General features: G+C 33.4%; 3 protein-coding genes across 3 annotated transcripts in view; 2 read left to right on the top strand and 1 right to left on the bottom strand.

The window, feature by feature from the left end:
* Nucleotides 1-18332, top strand: part of LOC140062215 (E3 SUMO-protein ligase PIAS2-like) — a 32192-nt gene extending 13860 nt beyond the window's left edge. The window contains exons 7-13 of the mRNA XM_072108319.1: nucleotides 2064-2232; nucleotides 2801-2866; nucleotides 3474-3667; nucleotides 5868-6006; nucleotides 14033-14193; nucleotides 14348-14376; nucleotides 14624-18332. Of these exons, the coding sequence (XP_071964420.1) occupies nucleotides 2064-2232; nucleotides 2801-2866; nucleotides 3474-3667; nucleotides 5868-6006; nucleotides 14033-14193; nucleotides 14348-14376; nucleotides 14624-14719 (854 nt within the window). The 3' untranslated portion in view covers nucleotides 14720-18332. The remainder of the gene's footprint in view (nucleotides 1-2063; nucleotides 2233-2800; nucleotides 2867-3473; nucleotides 3668-5867; nucleotides 6007-14032; nucleotides 14194-14347; nucleotides 14377-14623) is intronic.
* LOC140062216 (uncharacterized) lies at nucleotides 6017-9950 on the top strand. Its single transcript, XM_072108320.1, has 2 exons — nucleotides 6017-9167; nucleotides 9550-9950. The coding sequence occupies exon 1, from the start codon at nucleotides 6149-6151 to the stop codon at nucleotides 6857-6859; it is 711 nt and encodes a 236-aa protein (XP_071964421.1). The 5' UTR covers nucleotides 6017-6148; the 3' UTR covers nucleotides 6860-9167; nucleotides 9550-9950.
* Nucleotides 18333-18493: 161 nt separating the features above from the next.
* LOC140062214 (uncharacterized) lies at nucleotides 18494-26561 on the bottom strand. The gene is made up of 12 exons (XM_072108318.1): nucleotides 26476-26561; nucleotides 25858-26093; nucleotides 25525-25632; nucleotides 25035-25163; nucleotides 24011-24214; nucleotides 22546-23236; nucleotides 22151-22259; nucleotides 21548-21695; nucleotides 21110-21266; nucleotides 20536-20746; nucleotides 19948-20047; nucleotides 18494-19589 (listed from the first exon to the last, which is right to left on the bottom strand). The coding sequence occupies exons 2-12, from the start codon at nucleotides 26020-26022 to the stop codon at nucleotides 19035-19037; spliced, it is 2577 nt and encodes an 858-aa protein (XP_071964419.1). The 5' UTR covers nucleotides 26023-26093; nucleotides 26476-26561; the 3' UTR covers nucleotides 18494-19034.
* Between the last annotated feature and the right edge of the window lie 6 nt (nucleotides 26562-26567).

Below are 26567 nucleotides of genomic sequence, written 5' to 3'. Positions count from 1 at the left end.
TCTTTAGTCTTTAGCCCTCAGCAATTTCGACATAACTTTTTTGCACCTCTAAAATTACAGTGAACTCCTCCAAAACTTTATGAAATACTTTCAAATATGTATATTTTTCATGAGGCCCAATATCCAAATTAATAAAAACATTGTAAATAGAATTAATTTCTTGAAAATAATAAATATCTGCACATAAACAGTGTGTCGAACAATTTAATTCATAATTTTTTATAGTATTTTTCACAAGATATTAAAAACATTAATGTTATATTCACATGGTTACTACTCTGTACATCATTGTGTCTGTCAACATACCTCATTATTATTTTCAATTTGCTTGAAATGTTAATATTACTTTTTTTTATTGATACTACAGTGTATAATTAAGCTCTGTTTACACTATCTGATGTACCCAAATATGGTTGTTATAAATCCCAAATATGGTAGTGATATGACATCATCATGTCCATATATGGGCCCATCACATTTAGTTTGATAGTGTAGACAGAGCTTTAGCCATGAATTTATCTCATTTACTAATTGCAATGGGTTTATTCACTTTAACACTGTGGCATAGCAGCGGCAGTATATTTGTTATAATGTGTTTGTGAGTAGATATGAACTACTTTACTAATGTAAAAGGTGAATTACTGTTTTCGTTTACATATTTCTATCTGCTTATTGACCAATATTGCCAATATGATTTTAATATTATAACAAGTTATGTCAAAGTTGTGTTATTTCTTTGCACGTCCCTGATACTTCCAAGGTTTATCAATATCATGCCATAATAATGCATCAACAATGTTTGTTGGCTTAGCCTAATGGAAAATATCAGGAAATCTATCGATTTATGAATTTTCTCAAAGAATTATAAGATCAAATGTTTCATAAATTAATAGTTTGTTCATGTGTAATTACAATGGCTCAGCAGTGGATGAAATCTAGAAACATATTCTTTAGAGAGTACATACCAGTCACGAGCCTTCCTGGTATTTTTTTTGGTATAAAATATTGTTTTATTATATCTAGACTGTATATTTATTTTGTAACAAATAAAGAATAAATGAAAATGAAATGAAATTGTTATGAGAAAAAAAAATGACTTTCATATAAATCATGTTTGTTAACCTTTATCTGCATAATAAATATTTATTTGTATGCTTAATTATTGGTGTAGGTGGACACAATGCAAACATTTAAAATAATCATTTCGGATATATAACCATTCTATAAAAAAAAACTTTGGTTGTCTGCACTTCATTTTAAAACATTCCACCTTGAGTTAAAGATTTGTCTATTATTTTTATTGAAATAATACAAAAATAAATATATCATATCAAGCACATAAATTGTTGGTCTTCCTTCGCAAACGGTCAATTTTGTCCTGATCCCAATCATGAGGACGGCCAACAAAACAAACAAGTGATTACAAACTGTTTTTGGAAAAAATTACAAATTGAATCTACAAGAAAATTGCATGTATAAAATTTGATAATTTGAGTAGTACTGTATTAACTAGAAAAAAAATGTAGTAATTATTATTAATGGGTTTATTTATAAAGAAAGTATGTCAAGGTATACAGTAGCATAGATTATACAATTGTAAAATATTCTAATATTGATTTTTATTTTCAACAGTATAAATTTATTAAAGGTGAATTGGTGATTCTTAAAACGTGGCAAGAATCGGCTTAATTTGAATCCATTAACCTCAAAATAGAAAAATTTAATATACAGGTTTAATCCCACCCCCTACTTTATGTCTTATTTCACCAACAGGCATATCCCCGGGTATAGTCCCAGTATTGACTTTTGGTCTGGATGTAGGCCACTCTCTAGCCAGTTCAAATGAGTTTTTCAAGAAATGCTTCAACAGTCATTTTTGTCATGAACCATGGTTTCCCTGGGTATAGTCCCACACCCCAAAGTCAGCCCAATTTCATGTTTTAAGGGGTGGGATTATACTATAGAAGAGAATATACGGTAGTAGTCAATTCAGTAGTCGCTTACTCAACAGTAACATTTTTTTTTATTTTGTAAGGATAATTATGTTTGGTTTTGCTTTACAGTTAAAGAGAAGTTATCTCATGACGCAGATAGTGAAATAGCAACCACAAGTTTAAGAGTGTCGTTACTATGCCCACTCGGTAAAATGCGTATGCAGATTCCCTGTCGAGCAAGTACGTGTACGCATTTGCAGTGTTTTGATGCCGCCCTCTACCTCATGATGAACGAAAAGTAAGGACATTGAATTTTCGAAAATAGATTCTGATTCTCAGTATAGTGTATAGTATCATATCCAAATTCCTTGATACAGAATAACATGTCTTTCACATGTGATCCCAGTATCTAGGCAAAAATCCTTACCTGACAAACATTAACTTACAGGTGCCACATAATACATACTGTATGTGACACTTTAATAATACTATTATACTGAAATGCAGTGCAGAGAATTGACTGATCATCATAAAGTATAATATGAATTCACACTGTAAATTTAGTGTGTAGTCGAGTCTCCATGCAACTTTAAACCATCTCAGTTTGTGCAATTTTGAAACAAATTCAAAATTGCTGTAATGTAACTCAACCTCAGTCCTTTGCTTAAAGGCTCATTATTCATGAGTAATGTACCCTGAGCTCCGAGACAATTTACATTGTAGCCCTCAGCCTTAAGAGTTAGAATATTAAGTATGTGTTGGTTAAAAGTAGGGCTATATGTAGCACACTACACCTTCTGAGGATTCAGATTGATTGATTGACAGGTATATATTGACGTTTATTGATACTTATTTTATAATTTCAGGAAAGCCACATGGATCTGTCCTGTATGTGATAAGAAAGCACCGTTTAATCTCCTTGTTCTTGATGGGTAAGTTTACCTTTTATTCATTTAAAATGTAGGCCTCCTATTAATTTGTTTGGATTTGTTTTTGTAGGCTATTTAAAAAAAATTAGTTTTTATTCAATATTTCGCTCAAAGGCTCTTCACAAGGTACAGCCTTAGTCTCATCTCAAGCAGCTTCTGCAACATATAGCAAATATGAGCTTAGCAACAAAACTTGGAAATATATAACAACGAAAATCTATATAAAAAATCTTTTAGAATCGACTATACATTTCTGAACAGTTTAATAAAATGATATTTTGCTTATTTTAAAGAGTAGTTAATAAAAACAAAAATATTACGGTACATAAAAGTTGATTGTAAGTTAATAAGTAAGATTTTGATTGATTGATTGAAGTAAGAGTAGAGTCTTGATCAAGTAAATATTTAACAATTTCATCAACACTGGTGAGTAGTGTATGTCGGAATAAAGAATAAAAGGCAAAGAATACAAAAGTGAAATGGGTCCTCAGAACCAGTACTACCTTAAAACAAAATGGGAGAAGCAGCTAAACCACAATCATATAAGTAAAAGTTTAAACTACTAAATCCAAGACGAATTTTACTATGTATTGATTCATTTTTTTTGTAGGCTATTCCAAGAGATTATTCAGTCATCACCCGATACCAATGAGATACATTTCTTACAAGATGGTAGATGGAAACCAGTCAACAACAACAAGGAGGAGACGGTGGTATTGGGTTCAGCAACCAAAGTCACTAATGTGGAAAGCACACAAGAAAGCGTAAAAGCCAGCTCAACATCCAGTAATGATAGTACAAATAGTGAGTTATTATTATTATTATTATTATTATTTATTTAGGCAAAAGATACATTTTACAAAATACAATACAGATCAACAAATTAAACAACCACAGCGCAAAAGAAAATATAAAATCATAGTCACTAGCTGCCAGGAAAGCACAAAAGCAGCCTAAGCCACTGTCACCAATTAGGTGTGTACCTCCACATAGTCACTAGCTGCCAGGAAAGCACAAAAGCAGCCTAAGCCACTGTCACCAATCAGGTGTGTACCTCCACATAGTGCATAGTGACTAGCTGCCAGGAAAGCACAAAAGCAGCCTAAGCCACTGTCACCAATCAGGTGTGTACCTCCACATAGTCACTAGCTGCCAGGAAAGCACAAAAGCAGCCTAAGCCACTGTCACCAATCAGGTGTGTACCTCCACATAGTGCATAGTGACTAGCTGCCAGGAAAGCACAAAAGCAGCCTAAGCCACTGTCACCAATCAGGTGTGTACCTCCACATAGTCACTAGCTGCCAGGAAAGCACAAAAGCAGCCTAAGCCACTGTCACCAATCAGGTGTGTACCTCCACATAGTCACTAGCTGCCAGGAAAGCACAAAAGCAGCCTAAGCCACTGTCACCAATTAGGTGTGTACCTCCACATAGTCACTAGCTGCCAGGAAAGCACAAAAGCAGCCTAAGCCACTGTCACCAATCAGGTGTGTACCTCCACATAGTGACTAGCTGCCAGGAAAGCACAAAAGCAGCCTAAGCCACTGTCACCAATTAGGTGTGTACCTCCACATAGTCACTAGCTGCCAGGAAAGCACAAAAGCAGCCTAAGCCACTGTCACCAATTAGGTGTGTACCTCCACATAGTCACTAGCTGCCAGGAAAGCACAAAAGCAGCCTAAGCCACGGTCACCAATCAGGTGTGTACCTCCACATAGTTACTAGCTGCCAGGAAAGCACAAAAGCAGCCTAAGCCACTGTCACCAATCAGGTGTGTACCTCCACATAGTGACTAGCTGCCAGGAAAGCACAAAAGCAGCCTAAGCCACTGTCACCAATTAGGTGTGTACCTCCACATAGTCACTAGCTGCCAGGAAAGCACAAAAGCAGCCTAAGCCACTGTCACCAATCAGGTGTGTACCTCCACATAGTCACTAGCTGCCAGGAAAGCACAAAAGCAGCCTAAGCCACTGTCACCAATTAGGTGTGTACCTCCACATAGTGACTAGCTGCCAGGAAAGCACAAAAGCAGCCTAAGCCACTGTCACCAATTAGGTGTGTACCTCCACATAGTGACTAGCTGCCAGGAAAGCACAAAAGCAGCCTAAGCCACTGTCACCAATCAGGTGTGTACCTCCACATAGTCACTAGCTGCCAGGAAAGCACAAAAGCAGCCTAAGCCACTGTCACCAATCAGGTGTGTACCTCCACATAGTCACTAGCTGCCAGGAAAGCACAAAAGCAGCCTAAGCCACTGTCACCAATTAGGTGTGTACCTTCAACCAGTGACATTCTATTTATACCATGTGTGCATTAACAACTGTATATACTTAAACACTATTCTATCTAGGCTTACAGTCAGATGAAGTAAAAACATTGTTGGGAATTTCACTATTTTTGCTATTTCTTCGATTGTTTTCTCATCGCGAAAGCCATGAAAATTAATGGCGTGCAAAATGTTGGGCTATACAGTACATTACATGATATGCAGGGTTTCGGTTTAAGGGACTTTCACACTTTTTTCGGCACGGTTATGGTCAATATCCGGCACGATTCCAAATCAAAGATAACGCCAATGTTTCATTTTCATGCAACTACGCACATATTGATTGACTTAAGCCATGTGAAGCGTCTCAAAAACGAAACATCTGATTTGATTTGCCGGTGCCAGACCAGAACCGTGCCAGAACAGGTGTGAAAGATCCTTAATGCAGACATTTACATTATTTTAGTTTTGTTCTCCTTTATTTTTTGGGCCTAGCTTACCGTTACCTCTCGTCGGTGTAAATTGACCTTTATTTACCATATCACTAATGTTCAATGTTTTATATGTTTAGTTTTTGCAAGGGCCATAAATGATTAGTAATAATAAATCATGCTTGCCAAATGGGTCTCCCCTATTTTACTACTACTCCCCCTCCCCCACCTCCCCTCTTATATTGATACTTAACAAAAATGCTTATAGTGATATGGATAATTTATTTATTTATAATTTGTCTTTTCAGCAAATTCTTTCAAACCTTTTAGTAAGACAGAGGTGGAGTATGTTGACCTAACAATAAGCTCAGATGAGGAATCAGACGATGACGAAGACAGCGCTATACCTGTAGAGCCTACAAAACTGGACTTTTCATCTAACAAAGGGTGCGTTTCACCAGTAGTTATAAGCTTAACAAGCTCTTCCAATCCTACCTCACCAGAACAAGCTAGTGATAAGAACTCTGATTCAGATTACACTATTGTTGATGATTCAGTACCTCCACCATCTGATCCACTAACACCTGACATGGACTTTGAAGATTTTGAAAGAATTTTAACCTCATCTTTATCCCCAGCTGATCAAACACGTAAAAGAAAATCCCGCTCCGTATCGCCCTGTAAAAGTGATACAGAGAACACAGATACAGAACAAAGCACACATTTAAAAAAGACAACAGAACATACAAATAATACACCAGTGAAACCAAATCCTGTGAACAATAATACAGAAAATTGTAACACAGAAAAGAATAACACAGAAAAGAGTTACACAGAAAAGAGTTGCACAGAAAAAAGCAACACAGAAAAAAGCAACACAGAAAAAAGTAACACAGAAAAGAATAACAGAGAAAAGAATAACAGAGAAAAGAGTTACACAGAAAAGAGTTACACAGAAAAGAGTTACACAGAAAAAAGTAAAAATAACAACATAGTACTTGTTGATAAAACACAGGAAACTGAAAGTACTAAGTTATCTAACACAGCAGCTATAAAACCACTCGTAAGAACCAATAACATTGGGTCACATATGACAGAATCATGTGCCAAACGACAGCGCACAGAATACTATGATGGTCCAAGCTATCCTAACAATTACTACATGCAACCGCAATATAATGCCAACCACCCACAACAGCAGTATTACAACGTAACCCCTCCACCCATGGTACAAAGATACCATTGGTATCCTAATGGTAACAACTACCCATGCTACCCACATTATAATTATCCTTCTTAACAATATATTGGAAAGCTATTTTAAAGAAATGTTTTGTAAAAAACGTTTGTGTTAATGTTTATTATAAAACATATTTATATATGTATATTCATTTATTTGTTACAAAATTGTAGAATAGTGTTGAAGATGTCAAAAACATTTCTGTTTGTGAATGTAAAATAGAGGGAAGAAAATATTTATAAAAAGATTTATACATTGTCATATACTTTAAATTATACGATTGTAAAGGGGGTTTCCCACTGCTCTGTACAAGTTACAACCTTAAATGTTATTTACAAAATGAGTACAGTAACTTGAAGGGGATTCCCCCACCTCATTTCATTCATTATGTGTCAATTAGGGAAATATATTTATTAATAATTATATTATTTTTCAGTTCTATACTAATGCATGATATTGACATACACAATTTAAATGTGTACTGCTTAATAGATAAATCACAGAATAATTTTTTAAAGACCATTTCAATATTTGCAATATAATCTATAATACAGTAGAACTCTTATTCAGAGGACACCTATATTATGCAGACACCTATATTAAGCGGACACCTATATTATGCGGACACCTATATTAAGCGGACACCTATATTAAGCGGACACCAATATTATGCGGACACATATATTAAGCGCACGCCAATATTAAGCGCACACCAATATTAGGCAGCCTGTGTAATCATTTTGTGGAAATGTTTTAATACTACTGCAAACCCAATTCAATGACACCCAATTAAAGAGCACTTTATTGTGTTTTCCAAAAATTGTCCCCTTTATAGAGGTTCTACTGTGGTCATTGCATTGTAATTGCGCTTGAAACAACTTATAATTTGCCTTTTGTTTCTTGGTTCTTCATGCTTGTTGCATCCATGATTGTATCATTTGCATGTCGCTATAAATTAATAATTTCAAAATTGTATTTGTTTACTACTCAAATATTATTTTATTCTAAATACATTAGAAGACCTATTTGGGAATATCCTTATTAAGAGGGAACCCTAGTAAGAGGACACTCACATTTAAGGGATTACTCATATCAAGAGAACACTTGAAGGGACACTCCTATAGTAAGGGGACACTTTCCTGTGAAACAAATTAGGGGCAATAATGTTTTAACAACACTAAACCAATTTATTTGTTGGGTCTTTAAGGTGTCCCCATAACATTGGTTCTGCTGTATTCATTTATGTTACAAGAAAGCATAGATTTTAAAATGAGTATATTAATTTACATTTGTAGATATGACAGGATATGACATACATGACAACAAATTTCATATTATATTGTCTTAACTTTTAATTTCTTTGGGTTGTAAGTGTATAAAATGTTATTTTTACATGTGTCATCTTTTCCAATATTAATGACCCTTGGACAGGTAGACTAACTCCACCTTTGGGCCACCCCAGGCAGCCTCCACCCCAGGCAGCCTCCACCCCAGGCAGCCTCCACCCCAGGCAGCTTCCACACTTGAGGGGACATCACCATTGGACTCCAACCTTAAGCTCTGTCTAAACTATCAAACTAGCTTGTCAAAAAGTGTGATGTGCCCAAATATGGTAGTGATATACCATGGAGTAAAGAATAAGAGGAGACACAACTTGAATAGTTCATCGTGTTTACCGCTTGCTTAAGGCTATGCTTGTAATGAGTATTTAAGGAGGTGCTAAACACTGCCGTTACGTAACCCAATTAGCAAAGAGTACAATGTTTACTGCCCGCGGTCAATTTTGGTGTTAGTACACATGCGTATTAGGACGTCACAATACTCTTGCTAGGCGATGTGCGTTCAAGCGTGAAAGGTGTACTATATACTGTTTGTAGACCTACTGAACTTGCAGTGGGAAAGCCACTTCGCGTTTTGACCGTTAAATCGTGTAAAATCGACTTACTTCCGCATTGACGATTTTGAAGCGCCACCTATCGTTGAAAACTGAAACCACGATTTTTCGTCGCCTAGCAAATAAGTGCTGTTTTATTTTAAGCTCTCATGAATATTTAAGAACCGCCCAACATTACCTATTATGGTAAAATCATTTCCTAATAAGTATAATTGAATAACCAATCGGTTTCCTTCAAAGAAACCGAAGCTAATACAATACATTCGGCGACTGAAGTCGGGACTCGTGAAATTTATAAATGTGGTACGATTTGACTACTGTTTTGTTGTCCATTTTCTGAATAGTCGGAGGTGCATCCCAACAAATTAAAAAGATTATAATCAATTGTTTTATCAAGAATAATATTAGTTTAATCGAGTATGATATATTTCTATCCTGTTCAAAATTTGTTGGTGTATTCTCAGGCCTCGAAAGGTAGGTACATTTTCTAGCTGTGAGCGTGGTTTCGGCAACGCGAGACACGTGTGTCAGTATAGGCGATAGCGAGACGTGTGTTGTACTGTGTTGATGCTGATCCGATAGTCGTTAAGTTGTACTGATTACGAGTATCATTGGTCCTGGCCGGCCTAGCCTGGTGATCTGATCCCCCCAAAAAAATACTTTTTTTCAATCAGTATTAATATTATTATTTAATTTTTCATTTATTATTTGATTTATTAGGCTCAATATAGATGCCTAGCTAGGTTACTAGTAGGCCTAGATTATATAAATAATAATAGCAAATACTGTAATAATTAATTAATAAAATACAGCTTCCATTTGACATTAACATTTTTTTTTAAATATTTATTTTCAGGAATCGTTGATGATGCAGAGTTCTTTGTCTTTGTGACTTCAAACTGAGAGTGAAGTGGATAAAAAGATGACACCGGTACCTACCGACATTGTCATACCCAAACTATAATTTAATTATTTAAAACAAAATGTTGAATTACAAATATATGTATGTTGCAGAGGATTTAGATGAATTACAATACAAATATTTATGTTGAATGCAAACCTACTACACTATACTCTGTAAATTATGTTATTGTCATGTGGTAGACCTTAAAAATTGAATATTTATTGTATGTTAGGCCTATTTTATATTTTATTAATACTGTATTTTAATATTACTATTAATTTATATTATACAGTACTAGTTTGTACATGTTTTTACCCAAAAAAAATGAATAAATAATTTGTTATTCAATCTAATTGCTTGTTTGTTCATCAATAACAAAACAATTGTAAGCAAGTATATAACAGTTCTTGTTAGCCGCTTATTTCAGGTCATATTATTAATATTAGCTAGGCCCGACGCGCTCGATCACAACGTCACTAAGTGACTTTCCGCCCCTGGAACAATCGCTCGCTAATAGGGCTAGGCCTCGGACTCGTATAAAAGCTATTATAATAGTTATGATAAATATTCCTCAACTAAAATGTATACTGTGATAAATAAACAAGTAATAATATACGTTGTATTGGAATGTATTTATTTATATGAATTCTTATACGCGGACAATTATAAACATCGCGTATATCGTTCGCTATAAATAAATTCATAAACACGATGACGATGTGTTTACAAAATGGCGGTTTCGCTAGTTTTCGATGGAACAAATAGTGGTACCTTTAGTTTGAATAGTCGGAGCTGCATCCCAACCACCGAATTTTGTATCTTAATATCGTATTCTGTAGATTATTAATTTTTCTAACAGGGATTTTAAATTCAGGACTGTTCAATTTTTCTAAATATTTTATTTTAACGATTTTCTAGGGTACAATTTCGGAAAAAAGACATTGGTTGATTTTGCCGTTAAATTACAGATTATCGTTTTGTTCAAATACATTTAATTTTACATGACAATATATTAAAACCATTTATGAATTTATTTCACTAACAATATTTTTCCGATAATCAGCTAAATTTACAAATATTGTGTTTTTCCAACACCCTAAAATTTAGCAATTTTGAACTAAATTAGAAAAGTAGGGCGCCCTCTCCGAGTCGAAATTTGACACGATTTGTCGACTGGCTGTCCCACTGAACTTGTATTCCGACCTTGTTTATTAATTTTTATTAAAAAGCAGCGCTATATATATATTCTACTGGATATCTTTTATTAATAAATTAATAATACGAGTTTTATACGGCACCAATAAAGGAATTATATTTATATGGTTTACTGTGTACTAAATGTTGGTAATTTCTCCAGACAACTTATCATGAATCATGATGAATAAATGGGTTTAATAAGGACCAGTGGTGGTGCCAGCGGGGGGTTACGGGGGCTGTATCCCCTCGTCGTCTCCCCCCCCCCCCCTCTTCCCCGTCTGGGAAACGCGAGTACTTTTCGTCGGGGAATATAATATACAGTAAAAATCATTCGCGTTCACTTCGTATAACTTCAGCGCCTAGAAAAACCGCGACGTTCCATTTTTTTTAGTACTGTACGTTGCTTGGTGGAGCGGAGAGCTATTGCACTTTGCATGCATTATTGCCAGCGATCTAATAAACAATGAATAGGTACGCACTTGTCTGGCGGTTCCCCTTTGTACGAATTGTTTAACATTGGACCTGCTCCATTGCGGTTTACGTGTGATATCATGTTCCATCCAGGGACCAGAATGTGTACTGTACTAGTTACTTTCCAGGCGAAGTTTACAGCCGCATCAGTCGTGATCGACGTACGCAATACAGCAAAAGGGTACGAATAATGTTGGCGATCTATTGTTTGTATGTCCGATTTTTTAATTTTACGATTAACCGCTATGTACCGAACTGTACATAATCCTTTTAAACAATGGCTTATAATTACAAAAGAGCATAGACTATATTTGTAATTGAATTTTTAACCAACACATATCATTTGTAGTTGTTGTTACGGGTTGATACTAAACGAATATTCTCGTAGTACCGTACCATTTTATACCATATTATATAATATTATAATAACGACCAACCGAAAACTAAAACTAATTGATTAATTTCTTCTTTAATAAAATATTACTACTATTTGTTTTCTAACGTTATTACAATTATTAATATATTAATATAGACCTACATAAAAAAAAACCTATTATTATTATTGATATTGTTTATTGTTACTATAGGCGCGCCTATGCCTGAACCTATTAGGCCTACCGGTTACGGTATGCACTGAATATGTCCATCATTATGGGATTAAATATTATCCTTATTTAGGCTATTTATTAAATAATAATATATTACGAACTACTAGGCCTATGTGTAGCCACAAATCGTTAAACGATATATAATTTAAGTCCTACAAGTTCACTGAACTCTAAGTATGTGATCGTAAAAATCATATATTTTATGATATTAATATCATAAATAATTTAATTATACAATATGAGACTAAAATAGAAGAATGTTAGTTTTGCTAAACAGTCATAATATAGACTGAAACATAAATTAAATGTCATATACAGTAATAAAAATAAGAAATTGTGTCGTTGGAATTCTACTATACGTATATTTTTGAATATTCATGAGAACAAATTATATAATTTTTTTCATGCGCGCATTTGCGCGCACTAAAATGTGATTTTAAAATAAGTTGAAGTCTTTAATATGCTACAAAATGCACTAGGGTTCGTAAATTAAAAAGTTGCTTAAACGGTAAAATTTCGATTTACCAAATGATACGTCTATGGCTTGATAAAAAATATGATTAATTTGTTAGCTGGTATAAAAACTGCGATATCTCCGTGAAAATTTACTCGATTTTTAAACGGTTTTTTCGAGAAAAAAGCTCAAAGAACAATGAACAACTGCACAAAGGTCATGCTTCACTATGATGTATTAGAAACTACTGCGCAGCCTCTGTTTACTTTTTTTGTCACCGATGTCATGCCTGGCTTCTTCCTTAATTAGGGTGTTACGTAATCAGAGCCGACTCTGCAGCGAGCTGCACGGGTAAACAGGATGTTCTTCAAAGGATCGTTATGGGAAGTTTATTACCCTATGCTTAAGCACTACCGCACAGCGTGATACTAATTGGATTAACTGGATAGCTAGGCCGAGTTGTGCCTCCTCTTATTCTTTACTCCATGGATATACACCATCATGTCTATATATGGGCACTTCAAGTTTAATAGTGTAGACAGGCTTTAGACTGAATGCCCTTTTAAGTATTTAGGTGTTGTTAGTGTTTGGTTGCAGAAAGTCTTAATTTAGGACTCTTCTTTAAAATGATTTTTTTATATTTTAAAATGTGGATCCAACTCACTAATATTGTTACTGTTAATCTGCACAGCATGTTTTTTATTTGTTTTCATATTAAATAGTGTATTAAGGCAAAAAAACTCTTAAACATTGCTTTATTTTGGCTTCTTATTTGCAATCAGTCATCGTCAATCATAGATTATTTGACTCAATAATTCACAATTTATTCCATCAATTACTTATGTAATTTTATGTGCGAGAGAAAAGTAGAAATAATCACAAAATAAATGTTGATATAGTTTTCCTGAGTGTTATCTGAATTTGAAATCACAAAATTATACCCAAAAAGAAAGGAAAGTTGTGGGAACCAGGCTTTTATTATGACATTCAATTCCAAATGTTTCCATGAATAATTTGTTAAAATGTTAGTGCCATCTCCATCATTAAACAAATTAATTAAGTAAATTATAAAATGTTACTTGTGACTTGTGGCCGGATAAAGTCCTTCAACAAGCAACCATCATATAGTTCACAAATTAAAAGCACATTCTTAGCTATATCTGTGCTTTAATAGTTGCATGGACCCCATGGAATTATTTTGATATAATATAAAAAGAATATGAATGCTTGCTAAATAGGTAATTTTAAACAATTATTACATTGTAATTCAGTATTTACAAAACAATGCTCTAGGGAACTATTTGTTTGAAATATTTTTAAGTTGTTACTAATAATAGTACTACTATGATATAGGGATGAGTTGTATGGCATTTTAGCTCACGGTTAACATCGTTGCCTTCCAGTCTGAAGGTACCAGGTTCAAATCCTCTTGATTCCAATTTTTTTCCTTCTCTTTTTTATTTTTTTTAAGAAATATTTTCAATTTAGATAAACTAAATTGAATTGTAAATTAATTACGCTATATAACACAATATTTTTTTTAATTAATATAAATAAATTACTTTTAATTTAAAATATTTTTTTTTACAGAATCCTGAAATCTCTTTCAATGTATTTAAAACTTAAATTGAATCGTAAATTAATTATGCTATTTTTTAATGAATATAAATGAATAACTTTTTTAATTTAATTTTTTTTTTTACAGAAGTCCTGAAATCATACCGACACCGATGCCACCTTTTGGGTCCAATACTTCAAGTATCTCGTTAAATACGCAAAGTTCGAGCCCGCACCTTCACCTTCCAAGCTATAACGAATATATGAATATTCCACCGCTACCAATGACGCACATGCCTGACTATCCAAGTATGTTGATATTTCAGTTTTTTTAATTTTTACCAAACACTTGGACTTTGATAATAAATTATTTGGTTCTCTTGTTAAAGAACAGAGGAACACCCATCCATAGAACGACTCCAAATATTTTCAAAATATAATTTTGTTATTACTTTTTTTACAGATATAGATCTTATGTCAATGCTGTATACAGTGAGTACATTTCATTTTCAGTACATACACTTAACCTAAAATGTGTTATATCTCCTCCTAAACCTAAAAACCGATACTATCGCCATTCAAGGCCATAGAGAAAGTTTAAAAACAGACGAGGCAAAGATGCTTTAAATAGTATTAATATAAAATATAAAAATTGCAGATGAGGTGAGCTCTGTCTCATGCTGGCTACGACCCTATTACTTTTTGCTTAAGCTATGTTTTAATGTTTTTATTTCCGTAGCATTCAAACATATATCAGAATCCTCCAATGCCAGATCATGGACGTTCTTCTTCGAGTAGTAGTCTCTTCAACCAAGACATCATTTCTCTCGATTGACAAAGAACCTGGGGGACAGAGGCTATGCAGGCTCCGTCCTCCGACATGGATTTTACAGATATTTTTGATGATCTTTTTCGTAGTTGTTGAGCAAACAGGTATGAAAAAATGCAATGCTTAGTTGAGAATCTGAAATTGCGACCTGCCACTATCAAAGGTCAAAGGTTATTAAGGTAAAAATAATATACAGATATGTGAATGATATGAAATGTCTTCACAAGAAGTTATTCTTCCCTCAAGAAAAATATAATTGCTTTTGATATCAAAATAACATCAAATAACACCGAAAGGCACTATCTGTTATATTAAATAGCCAACATTTTTATTCTGCAGGCAGGGCCTAACTAACTACCATTGCTTAACTCAGCGAAAAATGACCATAGAAATTCAACCAATCAATATTTGATGATCCCTTGGCCTTAATAATATAATATTTCGACCAATAATGTTCTCGTATTTTCATAGGCTATGTATTTTATTGACCGAAACAAAAATAATATACTATTTGTGGTGGGTGCTTATTATAACTATAGTGGTGGCAATGGTGTATTTCTACATACCCAGAGGACTATGGTTTGAGTGTCCAAATACGTCCCATGATATTGGTAGTAAGAAATGTTCAATTACAGAGCAAGATGGAACAGAGCATTACAAACCAACATTAGATGTGATAGCTTATCAACATGACCACACTAAATTCTGATATTAATATATTTGTGGAAGCTCTCTGGTTTGTAAGCATAATAAGATGGCATTACTCTATCACCTCCTTGTTATCATATGTAGTCATGTCGTTTTAAAATGCATTTAAAGTAGTCTGGAGTTGCCAATTTTACGATAACTTTTACAGAATACTAAATTTTAAAGTAATTAATTCTAGTTTTGGAAGGTGATGCCAAGACTAAACTAAAGCTCTGTCTACACTATCAAACTAGTTTGACAAAAAAAACGTGTGATTTGATAGTAATATGACATCATCTTGTCCATATATTGGCACATCACATTTTTTTGTCACATAAAGTCTGATAGTGTAGATTTTAGAGTTTTAGGTGTATCATAACAGAACAATGTCATAACACTTTATGAATATCATATTATGTATTTATACAGGTACAAATATTTTTATATAAGTTTGTAGAGGTGGTTTATATTATTATTAAAAACAAATGTTAATCAGTTGTACAGTTGAACCCCTATTAAGGGGACACATTCAGGGGACAAACAAAGTTGTACTTTATAATAGGACTGTAGTGTTAAAACATACATTACTTTTAAGCCTTGTCTACACTATCAAACTATGTGACAACAAAATGTGATATGCCTATATAAGGACATGATGTCATATCACTACCATATTTGGGCATATTGCTACCATATTTGGGCATATTGCTACCATATTTGGTCACAAATTTGTTGTCAAACTAGATTGATAGTGTAGACAGAGTTTAACACTATCCTTAGGGAGTCTCTTTATTAATTTCTCGGGAAAGTGTTCCGCTTGAGTGAGTGTTCTGTTATATTAACCTATGAACTGCAATGCTATCACAATAGAAATATTGTTATTTTACATTTATGGATTAATATTCAAATTTGAGTGTTTTTACTAAAAAAAATTAATTAATAGGGCAATATAAAATTATGTAATTGTATAAAATAATTTGTAATTAATAAAAATATTGATGGGAATTCTTTTTATTTCTTTTTTAATGAGAAGAGTTCCTTTACATTTGTTTCATTTTAATATTTGATATAAACAATTTCATTTTAACATTTTGTTGCCTAGTACAGATCAGATATTGTGATTGTCAAGGGTCTTCTTTTTTTAAATTTCTAACAAATTTAACCCTAACCCCTAAAATTCTTAACAGTCTTTGTTAATCTTTTGTTATATTTGCATCTTTAAGGTAAGTTTACACAGACGAACGGTAATATAAATATAGAATCTATGTTACTCTGTATGGCCATCCATTTACATACAACACAGAGTGGACAGGAGGTTTCCGCTCAGGATAGATAATATTCTACATGGTACAAGCAACGTGGTTTTCTGCGTACCGTTACCGCTTGTCTCTGTAAATTGGCCCTTATGGTTGATTTTAATAGTTCTTTAACGCCACTATTATTGTATTTGATGTCGCTTAAACGGCTTAAAACTAAAAAAGTAACATTTGAATATAAGAGTCTCATTGCTTGATTTTCATTTGTTAATACAAAAGTATATTGAATGTTGTATGTTGTTAAATATAATGTAATTTTAATTATGTTAATCCATTATGTTGAACATAATAGGTAAATTATATATGTAGATGTAAGCCGGTTTTAAATTTAATAAATATTAATTGTTTGTAGGATTATGGCTCTCCCATTTTAAATTTGTTTTATTTCATACGCATCCAACATCGAGTAACTCGCCAATTATAGGATGGATAAACTATTTTATAATTTGTCATGCTTATAAACTAAGTCTCATTTGAGGATTTGGAGTTGAAAGAGTTAAGAGCTAAGTCAGGATTGAACCCTGGACCTTTGGATTGGAAGGCAAGCATGTTAACCACTAATCTACAGCTCCAGTATTCATTGTTTCATACTGTTGTTTCAAAAGCCACAAACAAAATTAGAGGAATGCTTATACTGTTGGGGTTTCTTAGATAGTGCAAATTATTTATGGAATTTCTAAAGCTATCATACAGTCATTTACTGGATTTTCTTTCTCAGATTTTCCTTCACAAAAGAAAAAGTAGACACTCATGCTTCGAAGAATACGTTCTCAATCTCCGAGAGATCTCTCCCAATATGACCCATGACCCTTCCTCTTATTAATCCTTAAATTGTTGTTAGTATAGTATGTTGACAGTATCAAGCTAAGTTTTATTACATATTTTATGGTAATAATGAACTAAAGTTATGACAGTAAATAATAAAATGCTGATTTTATATGCTGTAAAAAATAAATAATAAAATGTATATGTGGGGGCAGAATTGCGCAATTACAAGGAATCCATGTTTTATCTTCACTCTAAAAAAGCTTCCCATGCAATGCAAGACGTAAGCGCGCTGCAAGTTTGGCCAATTATTACGCAATGGATCATACAAACTGTCATTTGATTGGTCAACTCATTTGCATTGTGCCTACGTCTTTTAGTTGCATCCAATAGGGAGCTTTAACGGAACGTCTAATGTTGATTCTATGTTCCAGATACATTTTTTTTAATGTTTTGTTTAAACTGACTATAGCTCGTATATAGAGGATAATCCATAGTTTTAGTACATCTAAACTCTATATAAATGTAATACCTAATATTCTATATGTTTATTTTCTTGTACAGATAATTAATTTTGTCTATGTTTTATTAAAATGATATTATTAAGTTTATTATTATTAAATAAAAGTGATGGGAGTGGAATATATTTCAGGGATGCATGTTGTGAATTGATTTTGATTATTCAGCACATTTTTTTTTAACGATAAAAATTATTTCATGTTCTTCAACTATTATATGGCACTATCTTTATTAAGTGATCAGTAATATCATGTTTGAATTTTAAGTTATTTGTTTGAATATAGAAACATTAATAGACATTTCACCACATAAACTTGTACAATATGTTAAATAAATGAAAATATGTACAGCAATTAAACCACTTTGTAATTGTTTTTTATTTATTACTTTGTGAATAATATACAGTTGATGTAGTTGATATATTACAACAGTTGTTCTGTCAAATAAAATATTTAAGCAGAAGTTTTTAAAAAACGTTTCCTAAAAAATACAAGTTTGTTTACATCTGTATCTTCAATATGGGCTGAAATATTAAATTATTATGTCGTGTTCTTCTCTGAATTACAGTACAGTATTTAACTTTCGTTCCTGAGCGCTTGACTTTTCCATTATTTATCTGTTTATATTGAGAACATACTATAAGATTACAGTTAATATTCCAAATATACATTAATGGCTAATTTCAATATTTATCGTACATTCCTCTAATCTAGTAGCCACTCTCCTCTGTTAAAACCTACTCCATCCATGAAGTACTCCACCCATGAAGTACTCCACCCATGAAGTACTCCACCCATTAAGTACCCCACCCATTAAGTACTCCACCCATTAAGTACTCCACCCATTAAGTACTTCACCCATGAAGAAGCGATTTCCTTATGTTTTGCCAATTTGTAAATGTATGCTTGGTATTTTTTCTCTTGGACTGTTTCAAATAAATTTGAATGAAATAATACTAAAATTTTATATTATGATATTAAATAACAAATTAAAACATCTGTTCTCCAACATATCAATAAAAACGAATAACTTTTTTATTTAACAGTAGATTTGTCTTCCTCATCATCATCACTGTCAGATATATTTTCTATTTTTATTTTAGGCTCTGATTTAATGACACCCCCACTAGTCCACATCATCCCCATCTTTTTTGGTTGTGTTATTTTCATTGATTTGTCTTCTTCCTCTTCCTCATCATCACTGCCAAATATATTTTCTTTTTTTATTTTAGGCTCTGATTTAATGACGCCCCCACTAGTCCACATCATCCCCATCTTTTTTGGTTGAGTTATTTTCATTGATTTGTCTTCTTCCTCTTTTTCATCATCATCATCACTGCCAAATATATTTTCTATTTTTATTTTAGGCTCTGATTTAATGATGCCCCCACTAGTCCACATCATCCCCATCTTTTTTGGTTGTGTTATTTTCATTGATATTGGTTTTGGTGCAGGTTCCTCTAATGCATTATATCTGGCTCTTGCTCTTTCCCATTTCTCTGACTGCAAGTTTCCTAGTGCGAGATCACTTATCGTTCTTCGCGCCTGGCCACCTAACCCAGCACGTTTGTTATTAGACAGTACATTAATCTGTAATAATATAAAAGTCAGAGCATGTTAAATAATAGGTATAGTCGTCGGACATTATGACCAGTATCTAGTAGTATAATGCTTGGTTCCCATACATATACATAAGAACGCAACATTTAACCAATCACAAGCGATGGATAATTCAAACTGTCGCTTGACATTAAATAATATGTCCTTGCATTGCATCTCTAGTGGGAAACAAGCTCCAATGACTAGATGCTTAAAAAACCCTCTACGTAACATACCCATACACTATCAAACATGGCCATGCATCTAAATGATATGGATGAACCAATAGGGTCATTAAATCATAATCAGATTTGAATATAATGAGGAATCGCTTAACAGACAAACTTACAGGTTCTTTAATACCGGTGTTATCCTTGCCCAGGGTTTCTCCAGATTTCCATCCCATCTTCTCCATCATTTTCCTTCCAACGTTATCTGATGCAATTTCCCTGCAATGTGTGAATTTAAAATCAAATAACTGCACCACATGAACATTAGTTACATATGCCACCAAAGCTCTGTCTACACTATCGAACTAATTTGACAAAAAAAGTGTGATGTGCCCAAATATGGTAGTGATATGCTTAAATATGGTAGTGATATGACAACATCATGTCCATATCACATTTTTTTTTGTCACATATAGTTTGATAGTGTAGACAGAGCTTTAATATGGTTCTATTTCTATCTTGGTCATAAAATATGGATTGAGCAACACGTATAGTCCAGACTTGTAAAAGGTTTACAGTATTTAATCTCAATATCCACAATCATGTACAAAAAAGAGAAGTTGTATGCAAATACTAAAAACAATGTTAATAATACCATTTCTATTTGCAGAAAGTGTCGTGAGTGTTGACTACCATATAGGGAATGATTGACTACCATATATGGAATGATTGACTACCATATATGGAATGATCGACAACACACTTACCTGTCAACAGATGCAGGTAGGTCGTCTTTCTGGTGTGGGTTGTCACTGCCAACCGTCTTGCGGCGGATGTCTGATCTATCAGTGTATGCTGGATTAGCAGTCGATGAGTTGGTTTCAACGTAGGTTTCTCTAGTAAGACCATATTTCTTCTTCATCTGCTTAAGACCTTTCCGCCTTTGCTGCTCTTTGTCATTCGATAGTATTAGGGGACCTGTAGAATTTAATGAAAAAAGTTTCACAAAAAAAAACACACAAAGGGAAAAAATAATATAACAGTTTTTGGCAAGTTGACACACTTTTGCAAACTGCAAAAAAATACTTTGCAGATGTTAGGCCATACACCTTGATAAACTAGTTTGCCCTTTGTGAACCCAGCCAATTAAATAATTATTTGCAGTTGTAAGTTACATCATAAGCTCTGTCTGCACTATCAAACTAGTTTGACAAAAAAGTGTTCCTAAATATGGTAGTGATATGGCCAAATATGGTAGTGGTATGACATCATCATGTCCATATATGGGCACATCACATTAGTTTGTCACATAAAGTTTGATAGGGTTAGACAGAGCTTTACCTTTTGGTTGTGTTTGGGCCAGCAGTGCCTGCACTTGCCCTGGCTCACAATCATCACAAGTTTCTGCTCCAGGGTGTATGTGTAGTCGAAGCATCGTACCACCAATGGTCAGGTAATCCTTATGTGACAGAATTTGTGCTTCACTCTCACTCCTTGACTATAAATAAAAGTTCTCACTAAATAAAATACCTTTTAAAAACTAAGCATGTAGCCAGAATTTTGACAGATATGTTTTTTTTTCAAAAAAGGGCACTATTTTTCCACAAAAAGAGGTAAAAATCGTCATAAGTTAGGCTAGTTAAGAACATTTATAATTATTTTTGCAGCTGGTCTTGCATTTGAAAAGGGCACTTTAAGAAAAGGTCATCCCTTCTAGTCAGCTACAGACAGAAAACATGCATTGCAAAAAAATGTAATTATTCAAATAGAAATTCTTACCTCGCCTATAGGTTTTGCATTGATAAGTGTGCCATTTTGACTCCCTAAGTCTCTGATATAATACTGCCATGAGTTTTGACAGTAGAAGATCTCTGCATGATTTTTGCTAATTCCTATTTCAGGTATAAGCACTGTATGTTCACCTTCTCTGAAATAATCAAATCTTACGTTTTGATAAAATATAATAACAACGATGCTTTTTGAATAAATTTCAGTATGAATTATTATTTGTTTCTTCAATTTTTATTTTTAAGTATTGTTTTTTTTTTTAGGGGGAGGGGGGGGGGGAAATTAATATAGTAACATATATGTGTGTGATGTTTCTTGGTACATTTTGTCAGTCGCGTAACGTAGAGGCCTGAGGCTCCTGGTTTTGGAAACCTAAGTGACCCTCCAAGTTTCAATGCTTGAGGCCTCGGGTGTTTTTAGCCTTTTCGGCATATTTTAATACCTGTTTTCTCCTCTGCGCACTGCTCATGGGCCTCCATAAGCTCCAGGGGTCCCTGGATTTAGCCAGTGAGCACTTGTAGCTGTTATGCCACTGTTTGTAGTCATAAATTGCAATCATAAATTAAAAAATAATTAATGTGATATTATACATACCTTCCAATACTGCCTCCCATGCATGTTATTATAAACAAGCTACCAGGTTGTAAGCTCTCAGACTTGGTCACAATCATTCGTATACATGGTGGGTATTCACGCCGATTTACTACAAAAAATAACATGATATTTTGTTAATAATTGAAGATGCAACAACAATCCTTCACAAGATTAAAAAGTTCTGATACTTTTTAAAATCTGCATTATAAAAATCAGATTTAAATCAATTTCTGTACTCTATTCACATTTATATGTGCACACAGACACTTTTTTTTGATTGGGGAGAGTCATAGTACAATATAGAAATGCATCCTTTTGTGATTATTGTTGATATTATTATGACAAAATAAAAATTAATAATAATAAACAACATTCATACAATGAATATCACAAACCTTGCTCCACTTCTTTTTCCATCACTTCTTCTCTTTCTTCCATTTCTTCATCCATTTCTTCATCCGATACATCAGACATTGAATCACTTGAGATATCCGACAGGGAACTGATTTCAGACACGCTCTTACTAGAAGAACTAGATGCAATTTCTCCTTCTTCTACTTCTCCTTCTTCCACATCGTCCATGTTCTCCTCAACTTCTTCTATCTCCCCTTCCTCAACGTCAGACTCATCCGGACTTATAACAGCAATATTCGCTTCTTTTTTCTCTCCTTTTTTATTCTTGTCATCTTTTTCAATCTTGTCACCTTTTTCAATCTTTTCCTTTTCACTCATTTCATATTTTTCATTTTCCGTTCGCTTTTTCACTTTAGTTTCTTCTACTTCATCTTGTTCAGGATTTTTTCCCTCTAAACGTCTACTATCATTTTTATCTTTTCTCTTCTTCTTTTTGTGATGTTTTTTATGTTTACATCTTCGATCTTTATCTGACCTTGAATAAGATTCATCATATCTGTCCCTTTTGTGTCTTTTCTCTTTTCTTCTATTGCTTATACTTCTATCACACTTCTTTTCTTCCTTATAACGTTTTTCACGTTTATCTTCTCTTTTATTTTTACTACGATCAGGTGTTTCACTTCTCAATTGACGATCTTTTCTTTTTCGATTTTCAGTTTTTAGATTTTCTCTCTGAAAAATAGAATAAGGTGCGTGTGAATGAAAGATCTTCGTGCTCACCTATAAATCTTTTTTTCGTTGAGACGTCTGAACTGTATCTGGGCCCAAGGTGCATGTTTGACACCCTGGATGTTAAACTGTCCATCTGTAAGAAAAAAATATACAAGTGAAAATGTATTTTTCATTTTATGCCCTTTATATAAATAAAAATATAGATATTTGTTGAGAATTCCAATTGCTACTTATGCGTTATTTTTTTTAGTGGACACATTTGGACTGGCCTAATACAGTATGTATCGTTTGTAAGAAATTATGGTTTTCTAAGTGTAATTTTAATGTTAAACATATTTTTTTACTATTTGTAACCTAAAAATGTCTTATTTTGGAGGGTTTCCAGTATTGGCAGATTTGACTGTAACCCCATCCTGTAATGTAACCTTTTTTTTAAACAATGTAGGCCAATATACTCAGGTATCAGGTACACATTGAAATACAATAAGTATCATATATACAAAGGGGTAATCATACAAAGCAATGACGTGTATTTTCATTGCGTATGCATAACAATTGCACACTTATAAAGTTTATTTCATAACCATACAATAATGCATTATAAAATTACTATGAAATCACAAAGATAGATTCTGTATTCATGAAGAAGAAAGGTAACCTAATTAAATGGATAAACAGATACAAATGCCTCGTTAACTTTAATTAGAATGATTGTAATTACAGACATAATGACCACTAAATAGAGTGATACTATGGTTTCTTATATTCACAAACCTCAGGAGTATGGCGGTACTTTTCCTTCACACGTTTTTCTCTACTTCTGTTATCTTGTTTTCTGTCGTAATGCATATTATACTCAACTGTGTTCCGTTGACTTTCTTCAGGAATCTCAACTTGTGAGTGGAACTCATATGAACTGGTACTTTCATTGAAGTAATAATAAGTCCCGGTATTAGTATCATAGTATAGATGATTTTCCTGTTAACAAAACAAGAATACAAAAATAATTAAAATTTCTTATAAACGTCGTGAGGTGGTTTCCCGAATGATCGTAAAATCAAAACGGTACTGGGTATGACCAACTAGCGTTATTGTCACCGGCTAGTCATCCATTCATAGAAGTACTAATGTAGTAGCCTACCTGTACGGTGACCATAGAATGTGACCCGAGGCATGACTAACTACGACTTTTAGATGATAGAAAGTTGAGAAAAATGTTACGAGTAGTTGTACGACATGAAGATGTTTATGAAATTATGTCAATAATGTTTACACACTAGGCATACAAATAGTAATGTTTGTTAGTAAAAATAATTTTGAGTTAATAAGAATAAGATATAAGGAAGAAAAGCAAAGAGACTATGGAGCGGCTATTCCTGAATATACAATACTAAAAAAAAACCTTTTGAAAACTACACATGTGCTGTAGGTGTACTGTTTGTATCTTGATGACATTCCAAATTTAAGTGGGCTATAATAATGGCACACCTCAGTGGAAATACAAGTGCATGTTAAGCTCTGTCTACACTATCAAACTTTATGATGTACCCATATATGGACATGATGATGTCATATCACTACCATATTTTGATTTGATATTTTGATGATGCAACATACCTCTGTCCAGTGTGATGTGCCCAAATATGGTAGTGATATGCTTAAATATAGTAGTGATATGACATCACCATGTCCATATATGGGCACATCACATTTTGTTGTTACATAAAGTTTGATAGTGTAGACAAGGCTTTATCATATAATCAAATATTGATTGTTGACAAATGTTGCTGATGCTTACAGGGTTATAGTAATATCCAGATGTATAGTCATAGTACAGTCCTGAAGTTTCATCATAGACAAAGCCAGAGTTTGTCATAGCTGATTCAGCCGCATCACGAATACTATCTGCTATTGATGTAGGCTCTACCTAAAATAGATGTATTAAATGATTTTACAGTGTATTAATCAATTAGTACTGTAGCAATGTATTTTAATTATTATTGATGAATTGAGTTCCTGTCAAAATGATTGTACTGCATTATTCTTTAACCTGTTTTATGGTATTATTTAGTACTGTTTTTTAGAAATAATTCATTCATTCAAATAATCACACACACTGTTCATTGGAATGACTGCCTCATAAACTTCTACACAAAATCAATATTTCGGTACTGTAAACATTATATTTACTAAACTTAATAATGTTGGCATGATCCCCTAAGTAGACAGAAAGAAGAAGAGAATTGATAATATTTTATTTTATTATCTATTGTATGATGATAAAGTACCTGCTGCTCTGATATTGTTCCCTCATCCTCCACTGTTTGTGTTGCCACATCTACATTGTTCCTTTCATCCTTCTTCCAAATTGAAATCTCGTTTTGCAGCTCTAAAATCTAAACAAATTCATTGCTATTATAACTTACTCTATTCTCATTATGATAAACAGTTTATATTGAGAATGCAAGGGAGTATAAAATTCAATAATTGCTTATTAATTATAGCGCTTTTTATCAAAGTGCTTCACAATGAATTTGATAATTCGCTTTATACATAAAAAAGAATACAAATGTTGTGAAATTATGATGGAAATATATATCCATACTGTAAACTTTTAGTACCTTGGATTTAAGTTCGCTGTTACATGTTTCCGACTCGTTTCGAAGTTCTCTTTCTTTTAGCAGTTCATCTTCAAGATCTTTTATTTTTTGCAAGTGACCGTCAGCTTCTTTCTTCTTTAGTAATATTGCACTTTCCACTTCAATTTCCTCTACATTTTTCTCCATCTTCAGTTCATGATAACACAATTTTAATATAAAGTGTGATTTGATTTCTTGTACTCTCTATAATCTTCAGTCTGTAATATTAAATTAAAAAAAATCAATTGTATTAGGCCTACTAATACTATTTTTTCATAATAATTAATATAACTTTTCTAGGTAGGGCTATGCTACCTGGCTGGGGCCCAGTAGGCCTCAGCCAAGGTCTAAATAAGGCTTACTTTATCTACTGTATGTAGGATCTGCACTGTTGGGAGCCCAGCTAGGCCAAGCTAGGCTATCTAGCCTACTAGGCTAGGCCTAAACTATAGGCCTAGCCTAGTAGCTAGGCTAGGCCTAGCCTATTAATTAGTATTACTTTATTAGGCTACTTCTACTGCCTACTAGCTAGGCCTAGGCTAGCCGTAGATTAAAGCAGTAATAATAGGCAATAATTAGCAATCTTATAATATAATTTACCGGATGTACTTATTACTTTAAATCATTTAAACCTAAAATTAAGCCTAACAATTTTTTTCGAAGAGTCAGTCCTGTTATGTCGCCCTCTACTT

This window comes from Antedon mediterranea, chromosome 11, assembly GCF_964355755.1.
Source record: "Antedon mediterranea chromosome 11, ecAntMedi1.1, whole genome shotgun sequence".
NCBI classification, from domain to species: domain Eukaryota; kingdom Metazoa; phylum Echinodermata; class Crinoidea; order Comatulida; family Antedonidae; genus Antedon; species Antedon mediterranea.
The sequence above is the reverse complement of the archived record's forward strand: the minus strand, read 5'-3'. Positions and strand labels throughout refer to the sequence as shown.

What these genes read in the sequence shown, in the direction of transcription:
- LOC140062216 (XM_072108320.1), top strand. Translation starts at nt 6,149, where the DNA reads ATGGACTTTGAAGATTTTGAAAGAATTTTAACCTCATCTTTATCCCCA.
- LOC140062214 (XM_072108318.1), bottom strand. Translation starts at nt 26,022, where the DNA reads ATGGAGAAAAATGTAGAGGAAATTGAAGTGGAAAGTGCAATATTACTA. An exon ending in GAACAATATCAGAGCAGCAG is followed by an intron (nt 25,164 to 25,524) that starts GTACTTTATCAT and finishes CATCTATTTTAG; the next exon opens with GTAGAGCCTACATCAATAGC. An exon ending in ATGCAAAACCTATAGGCGAG is followed by an intron (nt 21,267 to 21,547) that starts GTAAGAATTTCT and finishes TTTTATTTATAG; the next exon opens with TCAAGGAGTGAGAGTGAAGC.